This window comes from Eleginops maclovinus, chromosome 20, assembly GCF_036324505.1.
Source record: "Eleginops maclovinus isolate JMC-PN-2008 ecotype Puerto Natales chromosome 20, JC_Emac_rtc_rv5, whole genome shotgun sequence".
Taxonomy (NCBI): domain Eukaryota; kingdom Metazoa; phylum Chordata; class Actinopteri; order Perciformes; family Eleginopidae; genus Eleginops; species Eleginops maclovinus.
The window spans coordinates 21,661,063-21,678,762 of NC_086368.1; the positions used below are offsets into that span (position 1 = coordinate 21,661,063).

Genomic DNA, 17,700 nt, shown 5'->3' on the forward strand with positions numbered 1-17,700 from the left:
CTGAGTTCCTGGACCTGACAGCCTCTTTGTTCAGTGTATTTGTTTGTGCGAATCTTCCTGTATATTGTGATGAGTTCAACCATGTGGGTCAGTGTGTTTTAAGGTGGCAGATTGGCTCATTTGTGGGTCAGTATCATGCTGAACAAAACAGTTAGATAGCCATTTTCTTCGGCTTGTATTCACAACTTCTAGCATAAATTCTCACATTATTTCTGGCGGTTTGACTGTTAAAGAATTGATCCTGCATTCCCCCACGCAGAGTCATCTGCATTAACTCTGATGTCTTATGACCCCCCTGTAGACACAAATCTGCTAAACACCATGTGACACAAGCCACACGCCTGTCCTAAAGTATTTAGAGCATTGGATAAAGCCATGTGGTCATAGCCGAAGATATGGTTACACAACTCCTCTACAGCACACATCCGGAAACAGAATGGGTCGTAATGGACAAAGATTGATAACGATGCTGTTCAAGTCAATAGTGAACCAGCCCAGACACAGTGTGTATGTTCTTGTTTGTATGAGTTTATGTCAGTGTCTAGATGCAAGCTTTTGCTTGGTTGCTGTCATTACAACAAAGCAGGACATTTATTTGTTTAAACTTGTTCTGGATGATGTAATGATTCAGATTCTGGGGGATAAGGACAGCAGATGGTCACTTGTCTGTCTGTTTGAATCAACTTAGTAAGTGCAGACCATACCAAGCATAATGGCACACCAGAAAAATTCACAGCTGAGAAGATATTTGCCTGATTAAATGTTGGAATGGTGTCAAGCCTTCGGAGAGCTCAGGTCAGATGTCAGCCTCTTTATGAAGTAATCTCAATCAGGGAAATCAAAAGAAGATTTTGGTTTAGATAATCTTTAACTAGGGATGCATATTTGTCCACTCTCCCGTCAACACAAAGTATTAATGCCACAGATATGATGAGACAAGAGAAGACTGCATTTTGGACTTCCTTAATAGTTTTTACAATTTAATTTACTCTCAATTTTACATTTCTGTGGCCCTCCACCTACATGTATGCTGATGCTAGAAATATATTTTTAAAAAGTAGTGGAAACTAAGGGAGAGTTGACCTGGAATCACCTGTCCACATAAGCTTACTCTGGACAGTCCAAGAAGGGGAGGCTACCTTTATGGGGCCAATAAAACAAAACAGTGACAGTGATTATTTGTAATGCCTTTCTCCTTGAAGCAACCCCTATCACCGTCAACAGCAGTGTCCTCTAATCCTTAGAGAGAGGTTTTTTAATGGCATGCCTGTTTTTACAACAATCAACACTCCCTGGCAAGTTTTTACGAAGCACAAGCCTAACACTCCGGGTGTCTAGGGTCGATCAAGCTCATAAATGGAGGGTGTGAGTAGGAGAAAGTGAGAGAGGGAGTGCGCTGCAGTTAAGGAGAGAATTGTTGGGTAATAGGCTGTTTCGGGCAGAGCGGGCTGCATTCCTTTATAGTGAACTCAGCAGGGAGAATAAAGGCAGCGCTAGGGAGGAATGCACTGTATAAGTTGTAGCAGAAAGAGCTCAGAACATTCCTTGGTGGAAACAATAAATGAACATACCTGATACATGTGATATTCCATCATTCCAGTGCGACATATGTAAATGAATTTGTTTTAGTGTATCAATCAATTCATCAGTCACCAGCCATATGTTGTATATACTGTATATATACTGTTGATATTGTTCCATTAGGTCCTCTGTTAACTGTTTTGTGCCCACTTGACCCAGTCTACTGACTGAACCTGTCCTCGCCCGTGGTTTCATGACATCAACACCTGTACAACCAGCTTAGAAAGCTCTTACCGCAGCTTGATTGGTGCAATGAATGACTGTTGGAAAACCACAAAGTTGTTTGTGGTTGACCCTCATTGTGATGGCATTACTCAGTGTTGATTCAAGTCAATGGGGGGCATGTAGATACATGCTGGGTTTGTTATTAGCAATAGCACCATTGCCCGGCACTATTTACACTTCAAAATCTAAATATATATGCAGTTTTGATTATTGAATATTTATTTTTGTTTGCTGAAAATACACCTCTTGATCAACAGAAAGTTGCACCCGAGCCCTTTACCATCACATTGGGGGTGAAGAGTTTGTAGGTGAAGGATCTGTGTTGCTTCTTGTTCTGATCAAGTTACAGGAGTCATCAGTCATCTGCACATTTGTTAGGCAGATCTTGCTCTGTTGATTTTATGTATGAGATTCTTTAAAATCTCAATTTCACAGAGCATTGCTATAGTCATTTATATAACCAACAAGCCTTGGCTGCCTGACAAATGTGTGCCCAGTTTGTGACACTGAGACACACTGACAACTCCAAATAGCATTTTGTTATTGACGTTTGTTGACCTAAAACTGCACCCATTAACAGTAGGCTCAGCAAATGTGGATGCTACATCAGCTAGCATTTTAAGCTATAAGGTAATACTAGACCACCAAAGCTTTTTGAATTGAGCAAAGCTATGCATTCAAGTTTCCTCTAGTTAGTTATACTTTCCAAAGATACCCTGCCATGCAAGTGAACAATGATGCAAACAATGTTAATGATAATGAAAGAAATTCACAACAGATACAAATATCTACTTGTAGTTCTTCACCGTGCAATATTTGAAAGTACTTTCATTCTAAAATGTAAGCTTGTAAGACGTGGTTAGATTATGTACCTCTATATTAAGAAAGACTTTAAGTAAAGTTAACAGCCTGCTGTTGCATGTCATCACCTGCTTTGATCCCTCAACACTGTTGTTTTTTTAAAGCCATGTCAAACAGAAACAGCATTAGCTTTATGCTACAAACAATAGTACAGGCTCAGTGTGAGCCAGCAGTGAAATGTTGAACAAACTGCACGATTAATGTGTTACTTTGGGACTTGTACACCAGGCACATTGTTGCCTTGAGCTACATATAGAGTACCTCTCCCACCTTCACTCACTGAGGTACACACACACACACACACACACACACACACACACACACACACACACACACACACACACACACACACACACACACACACACACACACACACACACACACACAGTCATACACAGGATTTGTCATGGAAAGAAAAACCCAGTCTCTCAAACAGTCAAGAGATTAAGAGTAAACCACTAATCTGACGGTGCCTGCATTAGTGTGTTTTTGTGTCTGCGTGCTCCCTTTTTGAAATGTGGGCAGGTTTTATGCAACGGTTTGTTCTCTGTGTCTTAGCTGCTGGAATGGAGCCCTTTTGTCTTTCCAGGAATTCCCCCCCCCCCCGAGAATCAACGAGGAGGAGAAACTGGTGCTCATGTTTTAGTTTGTTGTATCTGTCATGTTTTTATTTGGGTTTTCTACACTGCTCTGAATCATAAAAAGGCGAAGAGATGAGACAGAGGAGATAGAGAGATGTGAACTGTTGGGCAACACCGAGAAATAAATAGCATCAGGGGAAGAGGCTTGCATGGGGAAGATGGGGCTTGAATATAAGGATGGAGATGTATACAGTCTGTTTGCTCTTCAGGTGTTATTGGAATGACATGGGCTGTTACGACCATCAAGATTGTACCGTTCAGAAAGCGTTCAAAACATAACGGCTGGTTCAATTTTTGCTCAATACAGAATGCTAGCATGGTGCTAGCTTCGTAGGGTGAGATAAGATTTGAAGACAAATGTAGAACACATGCACACCTGTCACACAGATTACATTACACACACAAATATATGCATGCTATGTGTTTGTCTGATGAAGTGACAATCCCACACTGAGGTTTGTCGACCGCAGTTCATTCCCTCTGCATTCCAGTTTGGAGCAGCCGTAGTTTGAGATCAGCGGTCAGATTCAACGTTCCAGGAGTCAGTGTCAATGCTGCCGTGTGTGTGTGTGTGTACGTGTGTACGTGTGTGTGTGGTGTTTTGTGTATAGGGTCAGATCAGTCTCATAATACACAAATGCACACAGGACTCACACTTTTATTTCATGATCCGCACAAATATTTTTCAATGCACACACAAATGTGTTCCGTTTCATATACATGTAAATAAAATCCAAATACAGAAAAAGGTATGACATTTATTTTTGATCCACACATATTTGTTTTCCGTTTCAAACCGCTGAACCTGCATACACAAACCGCTTTCTGTGCACGGATCGCTGTGCCTTTGTGTGTGGGTTTTTTGAGACTCCCCTGACGGTTAAAGTAATATGGGTGGTATGTAATGCTAGCGTTTGCTGGCAAGTTAGCTAATGCTAATAGACTACCTATGATTGTTACCTTAAATAGCTAACATTAGCCATAAATGTCTTTAACTTCTTTCATTCTTTTGTTTTCTTTTTTAGGGACAGCTTAGCAAGAATGAATCCAAAGTTTCCTGCTCAAATTATTATTCAAATATACATTCCATTGTGTTTAATGATGGAGTGGAATTGAACATTTAGAGCTGACTTTAAATAGGATTAACCAGTTAAGGTCCTAGGTAGTTTATTAGCACTATATAGCTTACTTGCCACCCATATTACTTCCATGCTAACAGTAACACATCACTAACGTCGCAAGAATTCCTACCTAAAACATATTTAAACGCAGATACACTTTTCACTTACACTTGTGCTAGACGCCATGTTGAAGTTGACCTGTCAGCTCCGGACAGCGCAAAATGCGTATATGAAGCGCTACGCCATGAACGCAACAAATCATACCCTTGTGGGGGGGCACTCATCTGGTTGGCTTAGAATGGAGGGGACATTTGATTGGCTATAAATAGAAAACATTACAAGTACGAATCGGGTGACCGCCAGGGGAGTCTCAAAAAACTCTCACACACGCACAGCGATCCATGCACAGAGCGGTTTGTGCAGGTTCAGCGGTTTGACACGGAAAACAAATGTGTGGATCAAAAATACAGATGTAAAAGTTTTTTCTGTATTTGGATTTTATTTACTGTATATGAAATGAAACAAATTTGTGTGTGCATTGAAAAACATTTGTGTAGATCCTGAAATACAAGTGTGAATCCTTCTGTGTGCATTTGTGTATTATGAGGCTGATCTGACCCCATATGTTGTGCTCTTATGGCTTCGTTATTTCTTACTTAAATATTGATGATTTGATTATTGGGGCTTTCAGAAACATGGCGACCATGAGATTGTAATGAAAAAGCAGCAGTAATGTGGATTTTATGAGTCATTGGGTAAAGGCAAATAATAACAAAATATAAAATAGTCTGGTAAATAAAGACAATTCTGTCACTTTAATATAATGTAGACGTTAAAACCCGCAAAGAGAATAGGTCCAAATGATCCTTAGTGTAATGCCTTCCCCCATGCTGCCTGAAACACACACACAGTAGCCCGTAATACCTTCTCCTTCTGTATTCATATTTGGCAAATGCAGACAGAACAGGCACAACTGTGCGCTGTACCCTCAGCAAAGACACATATGTGACCCACGGCAACACACACTTGTGTACCACTTTGTGTCTGAAGTAACGTCTGTCGGCATATAATCCATTTTACCTCTGAAAACACAAGAGGGCTTTTTATAATTGCAGGGAATGGTGTGAAGAAGAATGTGTGTGATGTAGAGCCCACAGTCAGTCTACTGTCTCAGAGTGGCAGCTGTCACACCAGCCAGCATGCACACATACACACACCAGCACACACACACACACACAACCATTCAGCACCGTGGGTGTCGGTGAAGCAGTTGTCCTTGCACTTATTGCAGCTCCGGCCCTTGAACGTGTGAATGGATTGCCTGGCAGTTTCTACCCTTGTCCTTGTGTGGGCTAGTGATTTAAAGCCTGGAAACAAATAGAAGAGGACATTGGAAATAAGTGGCATCTGCCAGCTAATTAGAGATTAATAGCAAGATAGGCCGCAGTGTAAAGACTGTTTTAATGATTTGTTTATTATTAATTTGCCTTTCATGACGCTGTGGCTCATGGTACTTTCTCAAAAACATTTTACAATCTTCAGACTCCAATATTCCAGGGTACAGAGCTTGTAAAGGGTCTGCTGTAAAGATTATTATTCGTGACTAACGCACATGAACAAACCTAATATAGATCGAAAAGAGGAGGATGTTTAAGGTCATTGTTTTCACTGTGTAGCTTTTTCTCAACTCCTTCAAATCAAGGGTAGCTATTTGACAGATCTTCATCGGGTTTTATCATTCCAGCCGGGCTCTGGCATGAAAGTCGACCCAGCAAGGTGCTTTAAAGACAGGGGGCTCAATTTGTTCCGGTGCCTGGCTTCCTAACAGGCACACTCTCACACACACACATATACTCTACTTTTGTACTCTGGAACAAGGCATTTGTTTTGGCAGCCCACCTGCCACAGAGAGAGAGAGAAAGGGCACCGGCGCTTGTCCTCCACTAAACTGATTTACGTTGGCACTAAAACAGAACTCATAAGGACTTTTTATATGCCTTAGGACTTGCCAGTCAGCTTGTTCCCCCAGCCAAGCCAGGAAGGAAATGATACAAGATACCGCAATATACAATCCTGCTTTGTTGTACGACCTCTTGAAAATTGGTCTTACCTCCTCTGAGATTTATCTTGGCTCGGTGGTTGACTTGTGATGTAGGGAAAGGCACTTTAAAAGTGCTAGCTCATAATTCTGATATTCTTTTCTCATAACTTAATACCTTTTCACTATGGTCTTTCTAACACAGTAATTAAATGAATTAATGACACAGAAATAACGTGGTTATGTTGACCCCGTCCCAGTTTTCGAAAATAAATTGTTACTGTACTCTGGAAAAGGAGCATCCTTCTAAGGACAGTGACAAATAGGTTTGGATATTTTTGGGATAATACTCCAGTGGGTTATTTCAGTAAGGTTGGCATTCTCAGATACTCCTCAGCAGACAGAGTGATTGCTTTGTTGCAGTACTAGAGATCTCTCAGCCCCTGAGACAGCCTCTGATTGGGGCGTATGTCACCATTGTGGTCTGCAAATGACTAGCCTTTCCCTACCTTACCTGCAGTATGTGTGTGTGTGTGTGTGTGTGTGTGTGTGTGTGTGTGTGTGTGTGTGTGTGTGTGTGTGTGTGTTTACTCAAAGCTCTGTCATAGTTTAGAGAACAACCCACTTCCTCTTCCCTGCAATAACTTCAGTCAGACTTGTGTTTGTGTACGTCTGCGAGTGTGTCGTCTGTCCAGGGATTGCCGCCCATCCCTCCTTCAATCCATCCCTCTGTCGCTGCATTTGGGACGGGGGATGGTAATCCATTCTTCCCATATGCAGATAGTGGCGGTGAGATTAGGCAGACCCTGGGAGGGGATTAAAGCTGCAGGGCTTGGCTCCCCCTTCTATTTTACCTCCTCTCTAACCAGCACACCCCCACCACTCGCTTCCTGCCGACTCCTTGTGCCGTTCAATCCCCTACCCACCCCTCACCCCTCTCTTTTCTTACCTCCCCCAGGCAAATCTCCAATCTCTGGAGTGTGTTGGCTGTCAAGTGAAGAGGTGGAGGGCAGATTAGGATAGAGACCCATTAGATTTTTGAACATGTGTGTTTTGATTTGAAATGCGCATAATTCCTCATGATTTCTGCATCTATTTATATGCTTTTTGTGTGCCCGTATGGAGGCCCTTTGTGCAAATAGGGGATATGCAGTCAATGTGTGTGGGTTGAAGTGCGCCCTGTGTGTGTATTTTAAACCACATTGCTTTCAGTCAACCTCCTCGATTATGCTATGGCTGGGTTACGTTAATTGACTTTGGGCATATATGAGAGTGTCTTGAGAATTTGCATTCATTCTCACAGCGCTTTCCTGATTCTCTCGCACATCCATCTTCCTCAATTTTCTTTTCTTTCTTTCTTAAAGCCCTCAATTCCACCCTCTCACCTCTTTGTTTTATCCCTGATGTGACCAACATGTTGTGATGCGAGGGTAGAGTATTTGTCTGAGTGCTGCCCTTCTTCCTTCCTCATCATCATCCCTCTCTCGCCACCTTCTCCTCCTCTTTCTCCCCTCCAGTGGCGAGTGCTGTAATTGATGTGCCACCAGCAATAAATCAGCACAGCTCTGTGGCTGAGCAGCGACCATTATCTGAAGGGACAGGTTTAGCTGCTCTGGAGAAGAGTGTGAGAAAGGGAGAGTTGATCCAGCTCAGCTCACAAGAGTCACACACACTGCCTCACCGTCCGCTGGAATTTCCTCACAAGTTAGACGGGAACCCACCCCCGGACCCCATCTTTATTCAGGATTCCCATCCATCTTTAAGGCCGTTGAAGGCTGGACCCCTGCTTTTCAAGCCTTTCCCTCTCTGTTATGTCTTCTACCTCTCTTTCAATACCTTTATTTGAATTCCCAGTGGGACATCATACACTCCTGTCAATTGATACCGCGTCCTGATATCAAATCCAATCAACTTGGCCCCTTACAGCCCGGCCTCTCTAATGCTTTTCCCTGATGTGATAACAGCTCTACCTCCTGATATGCTGGCTGCCCATTCCCAAGCCACAGACATGCTCCAGCCCAAAATGATTGACATGTTTTTCCTCGATGGTGCCAGATATGGCTTGCAACCTTGTTTCTCTGCTCTTCCCACCATTTCCCTCAAGTTCTGGAGGAAATTGAAATGGAAGAGAGTTGAGAGGGATAAGGAGGTAGAGGGAAAATGGAAAAATGTAAGAAAAAAGAGCAATGTATGTAAGATGCCGAGTGATTGACTATATCCTCAGCATTTGGGCATGTCTTCAATGGCAGCATGGAGGTGGGGAGCCAATTTGTGAAGACTTTATTTGTCAGATTTTTGTATTTGGATTGCTCTCCTGTTAGTGGATAACTCCAAGTTGTCTTATTAAAGTGTGTGTCGTGATGTCATCGTCTTATTACCAGAATAGATAACAAGCAGCCGGAGACCCCCAGATGCAATTTGTTGTGCAATTCGTGCTCTCTAACATCAAGCTGTAGCTGCCCCTAAATGAAGAGGAATTACTGTAGGGACTTTTTATTCATGTTCTCGCTCGTTCTTTATCAGGCTGCTCTGATTTGCTCGCTCACTCATTCTGCCTCATTGTATCTTTTCCTTGGAAACGACAAAAGGAAAATGAGGCAGGAGCCTCCCTACGTGCCCCCACATTTTAAATTGGCATCCGCTCTCATCGGGCATCGCGACTTTATTGTTGAGCAAGAAATTAGGTTTTTTTTATAAGCTGTCTAGTCACTTTATTGCAGCTGCTTATGTGAAAGAGGCCACAATCTGCATCACGTCTTTTGAATCTCACTGAGTGGAGAGTGAGGGTATATCTGATAACCTAACTGAGGTACCGCACCTCTTGTGTTTGGTACCGCACCTCTGGTGTTTCATTGAAGTGTAGGTAGCGCTCTGATTAAAATGCAGCACAGGACCACCTTTTGTTTGGCTCCCACTCCTCCTCACTCAACCTCTTCCCCTATCTCTCTGTCTACCTCTACAGAGAAGTTCTACTCCTCTTGGACTTCTACTTTCTCTTCCTTTTTTCTTGCACTGCTCCTCTTGGTTTTTCCCTCTCCTATATGTCTTCTCCGGGCCTTTCATTTGTGGAAATTGGATGACACCACCTCTCCCTGAACCTGGCCAGCGTTGTCTCAGCTGAGCTATGGTTTGCTATTCCATGAACATTACCAATGCTATTTCTCTTTTCTCCTGCTCTTCCTCTCTCTCTCAAACCCTTTTTGCAGAAGCAGTGACTAAAATTGATGTGCAATTTTATGACTCCTCTTACTAAGGTGTTTTATTTTTTCAAGACTTCCAAAAGTGCATTGTGGGGTGTTTGCTTGCGGTCTCTCTCGCCTCCTTTCCCCAAATATAAGTGTATGAAAGATTTTTTAAACTTTTAAAGTTATGTTCATCCACCTGAGCTTGGTAAACTGACCACACTGGCCTGCATGCTAGGTGAATGATAGACTGTTATCCTTACTCCTGTGGCTCACCACATGGTGAGCAGGAGGCGGAAACCAAGATAAGGATGGAAAGAAAGGAAAAGCCAAAATTTCTCTTCGCCTCTCCCCTCTGTGTCCTTCTTTTGATTTACCTCCATCTCATGTTTTTGCTTCCTTATCTCCTTCCCCCCCTTTTCTCTCCTACCTCATTTCTCTACAATGTTTGTCATGCTTTCCAATTCGTGGCCATAAAACACCCTTCCATCAGACACTTTGATAGTCAAGGTGAAATTGAAGCACGGGGTCCCTGGGAGAGTCGGGTCCTGTTTTGCATAATCAGCATTAACAGGAGAACTAATGTCCGGGTATTGCAGAACATGATTGGCCTGTCAAGCAGCAGCACATGCCCAAGAAACTGCGCTCCTCTTCATCATTGTATTGTTGTTGGAGGACGCCCAAAAGAGCAAATGCTCTCCCTTCGGACTCCTCCTTTTCTCCTCCCCATCCTTTATGTGTAAAACATCCATCCTATAAATTATTTCACTCCTGCCCTTTCTATACCCGCTCTGTTGTCTGCATCCCAGGTTGTCAAGGGATACCAGCTGTGGAGCTCAGTGTGAAATAAGCTCATAGGAGCTCATAAATGAAAACAGACCTAAGAAAATGTGCATTTGCCAAGCGCCCGCTCTTCATTTGTCAGAAATAGCTCGTATAGGAGGACAATGATGGCAGTGCGTTTGGAGGTAGCGCCATTTGCACTGAAAGGTGGCCAAAATTTGAGCCACATTCAGATTGAAAACAGCACTGTTTAAATATTAACAAAAGGTGGTCATTTGTGTGGGCACTTGCCACAGCTTCGGATGATAATCCCTCGTCTTGACAATTTCAGAGTAAACAGTGACATTTTACAAGGTATTTTATCTGAATGTGTTTGATTTGTAATTGCTTGAATGACGCACACTGTGTTGCTGGAGAAGTTGAGCAAGATCTCACTTTTTATTGCTCTGGGCCTAAAGCCGAATGTCACTGTGACAAGTCAGTGTTTTATTTCTAAAGAATGACGAGGTTTCCTTTTGAGATGCAGTTGAAATGACTGTCAGAAAATCACTTCAATCTTAGCAAGTGAATAGCACGACACAAGCAGGTTTTGAGTGTTCTTCTGACTGGTTTATGAAGGAACGGCGCAGAATTGGAAGGTCTTGTGTAAGATAGAGACCCTGCAAGAACAAGGGCTTTATGAAGAATACATTTCACTTAAGGGTTTATGTATTTCTTTCTGCCATATTTGGACTGAAGCAATTTTTTTGTAGCTGCCGAGAGAGGGCAGTGTGTGGGGTTCCCTGATGTGAGCCTCATGACTGGATAAAGTTGCCAGAACGGCAGGCGTAATTGCAGTAAGAGGCTACTGTATAGTGTGTGAATACCGTTGAAACCTTGACAGGAATGCCTTCGAGCAGACCGTGGCTATAAATTGCTCGCTGTCAATGTAACAGTGCCCCTTGGCTCTTTTTCAAACACATGCCTCCTCCAAAGCTACCACGGTCAAGTTGAAAGTTATGAAATATTAAAGAGTTGAATGTTACGAGTCTATAACTCATTCCATCAAGACTCGCATTATGTGTTCAGAGCCTTTAATAATCGGCCCTTGCCTCCCCTGCTATCTTCCATCATAATTAAATGCAGGCACACAGTTGCCTTCCAGACTTGATTTGATATTATTTATTTATCACTGGGGCAAATGTCAGCTTAATTTTTTTCTAATTTGGGCTGTGCAATTTGTGAGCCTTTTAGGCTTCTCTGCCTGCTTGATGCATAATCAATATGAAATGGTCCTTGGATGCTAACCGTGTTTTTTTCTTTCTGCCTTCCAGGGCTCCCACCTCGTGCCTCTGTGGATGATGTTCCTGATGACGGCTTGCAACACTGAGAGTGGGACAGCCGATCAATAGGAGTTTTGTTGCCCCCCCCCCCTTCATCCTGCTCTCTCTCCCTATAACTGTCCTCCATTATTCCTGGACAGAAGAGTAATAAACGAAAGAAAATCCTGACTTAGCTCTTGGTACCAGAGCTTGTACTCCTCCTCCTTCTCCTCCTTTCTTTCTCCTTCCCCAACCCCCTAAGCCTTGCCTCTAAACAGCCCAGATATGTGTCCCCTATCTCGGTCAGCGACTTCCCCGGGCCAGGGGAACTTGTGTCTCCTCTTGGGGTTTTTGCTTATCATGAGCTCATCCCTCTCTGGAGCCCAACCCCCGCCATTTAAACGTTTTGCTCCCACTGAGTCGGGGCTTACACATCTGGCCATCCACAACAAAACTGGAGAAGTATATGTGGGAGCCGTCAACTGGATTTTTAAGCTGTCTAGCAACTTGACCAAACTGCGTAGCCACATGACTGGCCCAGTTGTCGACAATGAGAAGTGCTACCCTCCGCCCAGTGTCCAATCCTGCCCTCATGAGCTAGCCCAGACCCCAAATGTGAACAAGCTTCTTCTCATAGACTATGACCCAAACCGCCTCATTGCCTGTGGCAGCACTTCACAGGGGATCTGTCAGTTCCTACGTCTGGACGACCTCTTTAAACTCGGCGAGCCGCACCACCGCAAGGAACACTACCTCTCCAGTGTGGCAGAGTCCGGTACTATGTCCGGGGTCATCATAAGCTCTCCGCACAGTACCACCAGCAAGTTATTCATCGGAACCCCTATTGATGGCAAATCTGAGTACTTCCCCACCCTGTCTAGCCGCAAGCTGATGGAGAATGAAGAAAATGCCGAAATGTTCAGCTTTGTCTATCAGGATGAGTTTGTCTCCTCTCAACTGAAGATCCCCTCGGACACTTTGTCCAAATTCCCTGCTTTCGACATTTATTATGTTTACAGCTTCAGCAGCGAGCAGTTTGTTTATTACCTAACAATGCAGCTGGATACTCAATTGACTTCCCCAGATGCTAGTGGAGAGCAGTTCTTCACTTCCAAAATAGTCCGCCTCTGCGTGGACGACCCCAAGTTTTACTCCTACGTCGAGTTTCCCATTGGCTGCACTAAAGATGGGGTAGAGTACCGCCTGGTGCAGGATGCCTTCTTGGCTCGGCCGGGCCGGCAGCTGGCCAACTCCCTGGGGATCTCCGAGAATGAAGACATCCTCTTCACAGTCTTCTCTCAGGGTCAGAAGAATCGGGCCAAACCACCCAAAGAGTCAGCATTGTGTCTGTTCACCCTGAGGAGGATAAAGGAGAAGATCAAAGAGAGAATTCAGTCCTGCTACAAGGGAGACGGCAAACTCTCCTTACCCTGGCTGCTCAACAAGGAGCTCGCCTGCATCAACTCGGTAAGCTCAAATTGGTTCTTAGTGCTTTTTGAGTTCTTTTGAGTAGTCTGCACAGCCTTTTCCACAGAGTAAACTAATAACACGTCAATTAAAGCACACATTAGGTTTTGATAGGCAGATGTGAACTGCATTAGTGTTAGTTAACCCCTTAGAAACCAATCCAACAAGCATTGTTTTTTGGCTTATGTGCATACTTTAACTGTAGTCTTTACTACTTGTTGTAAAGTTATAGTCTTGATGATATTCCTATTTCTTCACTCTACACCTTTTTTGTGCACTTGCTAATTGAATGCTGGCTTACCCATGCTCCATTCATTCATGAGGCCACCGCGACAGGCCTGCAGTAGTTAACACAAAGTCTGAGGAGCACTTTTTTCTCTCCTGATGTCTTATATTTCACTTTGTTCTACCCATTTTCCCTGTACCCATAACCTCTTCTGCTTTGATTTAGTCAGACAGGGGACATCATTAGCCCAGTCCCCTGGATTTGTGAAATATCACTCAGGAGTAAGACTCAAGCACACACACACATACACACGGTACGGTTCGGTGCACTGCAGCTTGAGATCCTGGGGGATAGCATAAGCTAGACTGGGTTTTTACTAACTGATCCACAGTGCATGGCCCTGCATGCGTTAGAGGACCCTGCTAACACAGGCACCAATACATGCACTCACACTGGAGTCCTTAAGTCACTACACAACAGCACACACTCCAGTATTTCTCTGTAGAGAACATATCTACTTCCTCACATCCTTCTTTTTTTGCGGACTTTCATGCCTCATTCCCTTCTGTTTCCCCTCACTTACCCACTCTCTCCAGGCTGCATCTGCTAGAAGCCTCTTGTGTCTTTGTTCCCTCTTTTAGTGTTAAGTGTGTCTCACTCTTAGATGACCACCTGTTTCAGCGACCTCATTTTCCATCATGTATGCTCTTTAAATTCAACCAACCATCCCCTCCATCTCGCACTCTCTTAAAATAGCTTAATTAAAAGACTTCCTTTTCAAGCTTTTTCTTTAAATGTCAGTGAACAACATTTTTTCCAGCTGGTGTCTTTTGTGCGCAAATGCACACACTTGCATGCAACTAATGGAGTTGAATACTTGGTAAGAATAGCACTCTTTTTTTGAGTGCCAAGGTGTGTTTTGTGAGGAACTGTAAGTGATGCGAATGACCAGCCGAGCCCCCTTCCTTTTGCCATTTTCTGAAGATTTAGTCTCAATGGTTGCCTTCATTCCTTTATTGTCCTCTTTTATTCGTTGGGCCCCATCACACTGACAACAGCTGTGAGCCAAAAAAGCAGGCACATTTTTTTTAATTAGACCTTTGCACCGGTGCAGCAGGAGCTGTTGGGGCAGAGTGCTGTGGTACGAATCGCAGGTTAGTACAGCAAAGGATTTACCTTTTTATGTGGTCCAGTGCAACTTCATCCGATATCTTGCCGTGCTGGCTAGTCAAACACTGTAGTTGCAAATGCACCTGCCAGGTAGATTACTGCTGCATTGTGCCGATATGCTGACTACCTCATCAGCATTTAACTAGGGGAGGGGAGGAAAGTGTTGCTGTCATGATACCTCTCAGTAGATAGACTATCCAACATCAAAGGAGTGTAAGCGCCATGCAGTGTGTGTGCTTTTGATAAGACTCCAAAGTAGACATACAGGTTTGCATTTCAGATATGTTTCCAATGCTGCCTGTAGACCGATTTTCTACTTATTAGAGCAGGGAAAGCACATGTGTAACCGGAAACATCAAAGATGGCTTCCACTTAAGTTTTATTCAGCCAGCAAGTTATTTAAAAAAGAGCGTCCTGCAACAACCCCATCCTTTTCTGAAAGTCAAGCCTGTTACCATGGCTACTGAAGATTATTTTCACTCATAATTCGTCACCACTTAAACATCCTCTCAACAAACTTTTGTTTTGTTTGAGCTTTTGACATTGATGATGTAATAGCTTCTGAGATAAGCTGATTGGCTGACCCCACGACAGCAGCGATGCCTGGGGTTGTTGGCCCCAGGTTAATGACGTCTGCCACTTTGGCCCTAAGCAGTGATCCAATGTCAGCTGCCAACCACTGACCTTTACCTCAGTTTGTGGTCTATGCAACCCTAATTTTGACCTCAGATGCCTGATATAATTTCTCAGCGTGCGACCTGGTATTGAGAATCAGCTAATATATTTTTCCTCTGTCGCATACTATTTGAAGCACTTTACTTTGTGTAAAGCATACACAATTAGCTGGGAGTGTTTTCCCACTATAAATTCATCCAGATGACCCAGGTATATAAACTGGCAATGTTTTGCTCTACAGCTCTCTAAAGTTTAACCCTGTTTGGCGCTGAAACCCCACCCAAGTTTTTCCCAGCCACTCAAGGAATTCCACCTCACTTCTCTTACCATAGGCTAAAAACTCATGAATGCCGATCTCAACTGCATTTCACAGAGCAGTGTGGGAAAGGCTGTGTTGCGTGAGGGTTGAGGGTGAATACGTTTAGTTTGACCCTGCCATGGAGCCGTGGAGAGGGCAAGGCGAGGGAGGACTGGACAGCTGTTAGCCACACAGCCATGATGGATGGCCTGGCGCTCTGCCAGCTCCCTGTATGAGGTTCATATATGTGCTAGATCATAATTTCCAGCCTCTGGGCGTCATTAGGTTGATATGTTTATGAACGCAGTTAAAAAGTGGGGGCTTTCCTGTTAATACTAATGTTAAGGCATATGAGAAGCAGATCTGTTGTAAAAATATGTTTGTTGGAAACATTATTCATCACCTCAGCCCTGTTACTTGGCTATATTTGTCTGCTTTATGTGTGTGTGTGTGTGGCCATCGGGTTGTTTGTGTGTCTCTGTTTTGTCCCTGAGCTTTATTAGTGAACCCCTGACCTTCTCCCCGGTATGAGAGTGGATCAATACAAACCATTTCCACACAGGGAGAGAGAGAGAGAGGGAGAGAGAGAGAGAGAGAGAGAGAGAGGGGGGGGGTATAGCGGTAAGAATAAAAAAGGATGAATGACTTTCGGGAGGTAAATGAGAGAGGCCAAAAGAGAGGGACAAGAGAGAGAGAGAGAGAAAAAGGAGGTGCATTATGTGGGCGGCTGTAAAAATGAGAGGACGCAAGAGAGTCCGAGAGAGGGAGGAAGAGTTATACGCCAAAGCAATGTACAGGGGAGAGTAAGGGAATTTGAAGGATGGCGTTGAGGAGATGAGAGAGACAGTGTGAGTGTGAAAATAACAGAGCGAGCCAAGGAACATGCTTGAAGGGAAAAGGGAAAGGACTGAGAAAGAAAGTGCCAAAAACGTGAACAAAAAACAGCAATGATGTTGACTGTCCAGAATGCAGGCACATTTGCACCTTTCTCCAAATTGATCGTTAGCAGTTACTGTACGCAATGCAATGATCATGCCTATATTTGTTAAGGCATTTTTAACAGCACTGCATATGTACGCTTACAGAAACTGCCCTACTTTGTGCTGCAGTTACGGCTGGTTAACTGTGTTTTGGATTCAAAATTTGTGATGTTGGTTTTCGAGTGATGGTGTTAGAACTTTACTGATCAACTCTGGGAATAGATTCGAATAAGATTTCAAAACGTCTTTGAACATGCTTCAAATTTGTTTTCCAGCCGTTTTTCTGAAGATTTCTCTCTTTCTGATTCCTTTTTTTTGGGGGACTTGACAAAAGCAGTCATATTCCAATCTGTGTAGATGAAAAGGGAGATACTGAGAGAATGAAAAAACGGAGAGATCACCAAGTGTTTCAGAGCCAGGGTGTGCTCAGAGGATAGGCAGTGATTCACCGACCGAGAAAAGAGGAGGACGAGAGGAAGAGTGATAGCCCCAGAAAAATCTTTTCGCCACCACTGCCAAGAACAGCGGCTGGATAAAGGGTGGATGATAGAAAGAGGGGAAAGAGATGGAGGGGAGAGAGAAGAGGATGATTGAACGCTGGCTGCTGCACAAATAATATCGGTGTCCGTCACCTGGCCACCGCACTATCCTCCTCAGCAGCACCACTCTCTGTCATGTCAACTGTGTGTGTGTGTTGTGGCTCCTCTGACAGGGCGTGTATATCTCAGAGTACGTGCTATAATAAGGAGGACTCAGGAACACAACGTGGTGTATGAAATATCACTGAATTTATAGAGGTGTCCTCCGGTTAGAGAAAGTCAGGGAATCTTTTTGCTCAGGGGTCACTTTGCAGAATATATTTTCATGCTCACGAAAGGCATCACATTAAATGGTGATTTCCTGCAGCTTTTCTCCACAGCAAGCACAACATTAAACTAGCCAGCTGTAACCTTTCAGTTTATTACGAAAGACTATAGAAAGTAATGGAAAAGTCATGGATTTCATCACAAGGGCAGGTTTTAATTGACCAGCATTATTTTGTTTGCCTTTTGTATTCTCTTGTTCAGAATAGAGTCGGGCCGACAACATTCAGTTTCAATTAAACAACTTTTCCACATGGAAATTAAACAAAATTGCTGTGATACAGGATG

General features: G+C 43.6%; 1 protein-coding gene across 2 annotated transcripts in view; it reads left to right on the forward strand.

The window, feature by feature from the left end:
• The window catches only part of plxna1b (plexin A1b), a 174,517-nt gene that overhangs the window by 22,001 nt on the left and 134,816 nt on the right, over positions 1–17,700 (forward strand). For both annotated transcript variants that reach the window (XM_063910537.1, XM_063910538.1), the window contains exon 2: positions 11,746–13,200. In XM_063910537.1, coding sequence (XP_063766607.1) covers positions 12,019–13,200 — 1,182 coding nt within the window. In that variant the 5' untranslated portion in view covers positions 11,746–12,018. The remainder of the gene's footprint in view (positions 1–11,745; positions 13,201–17,700) is intronic.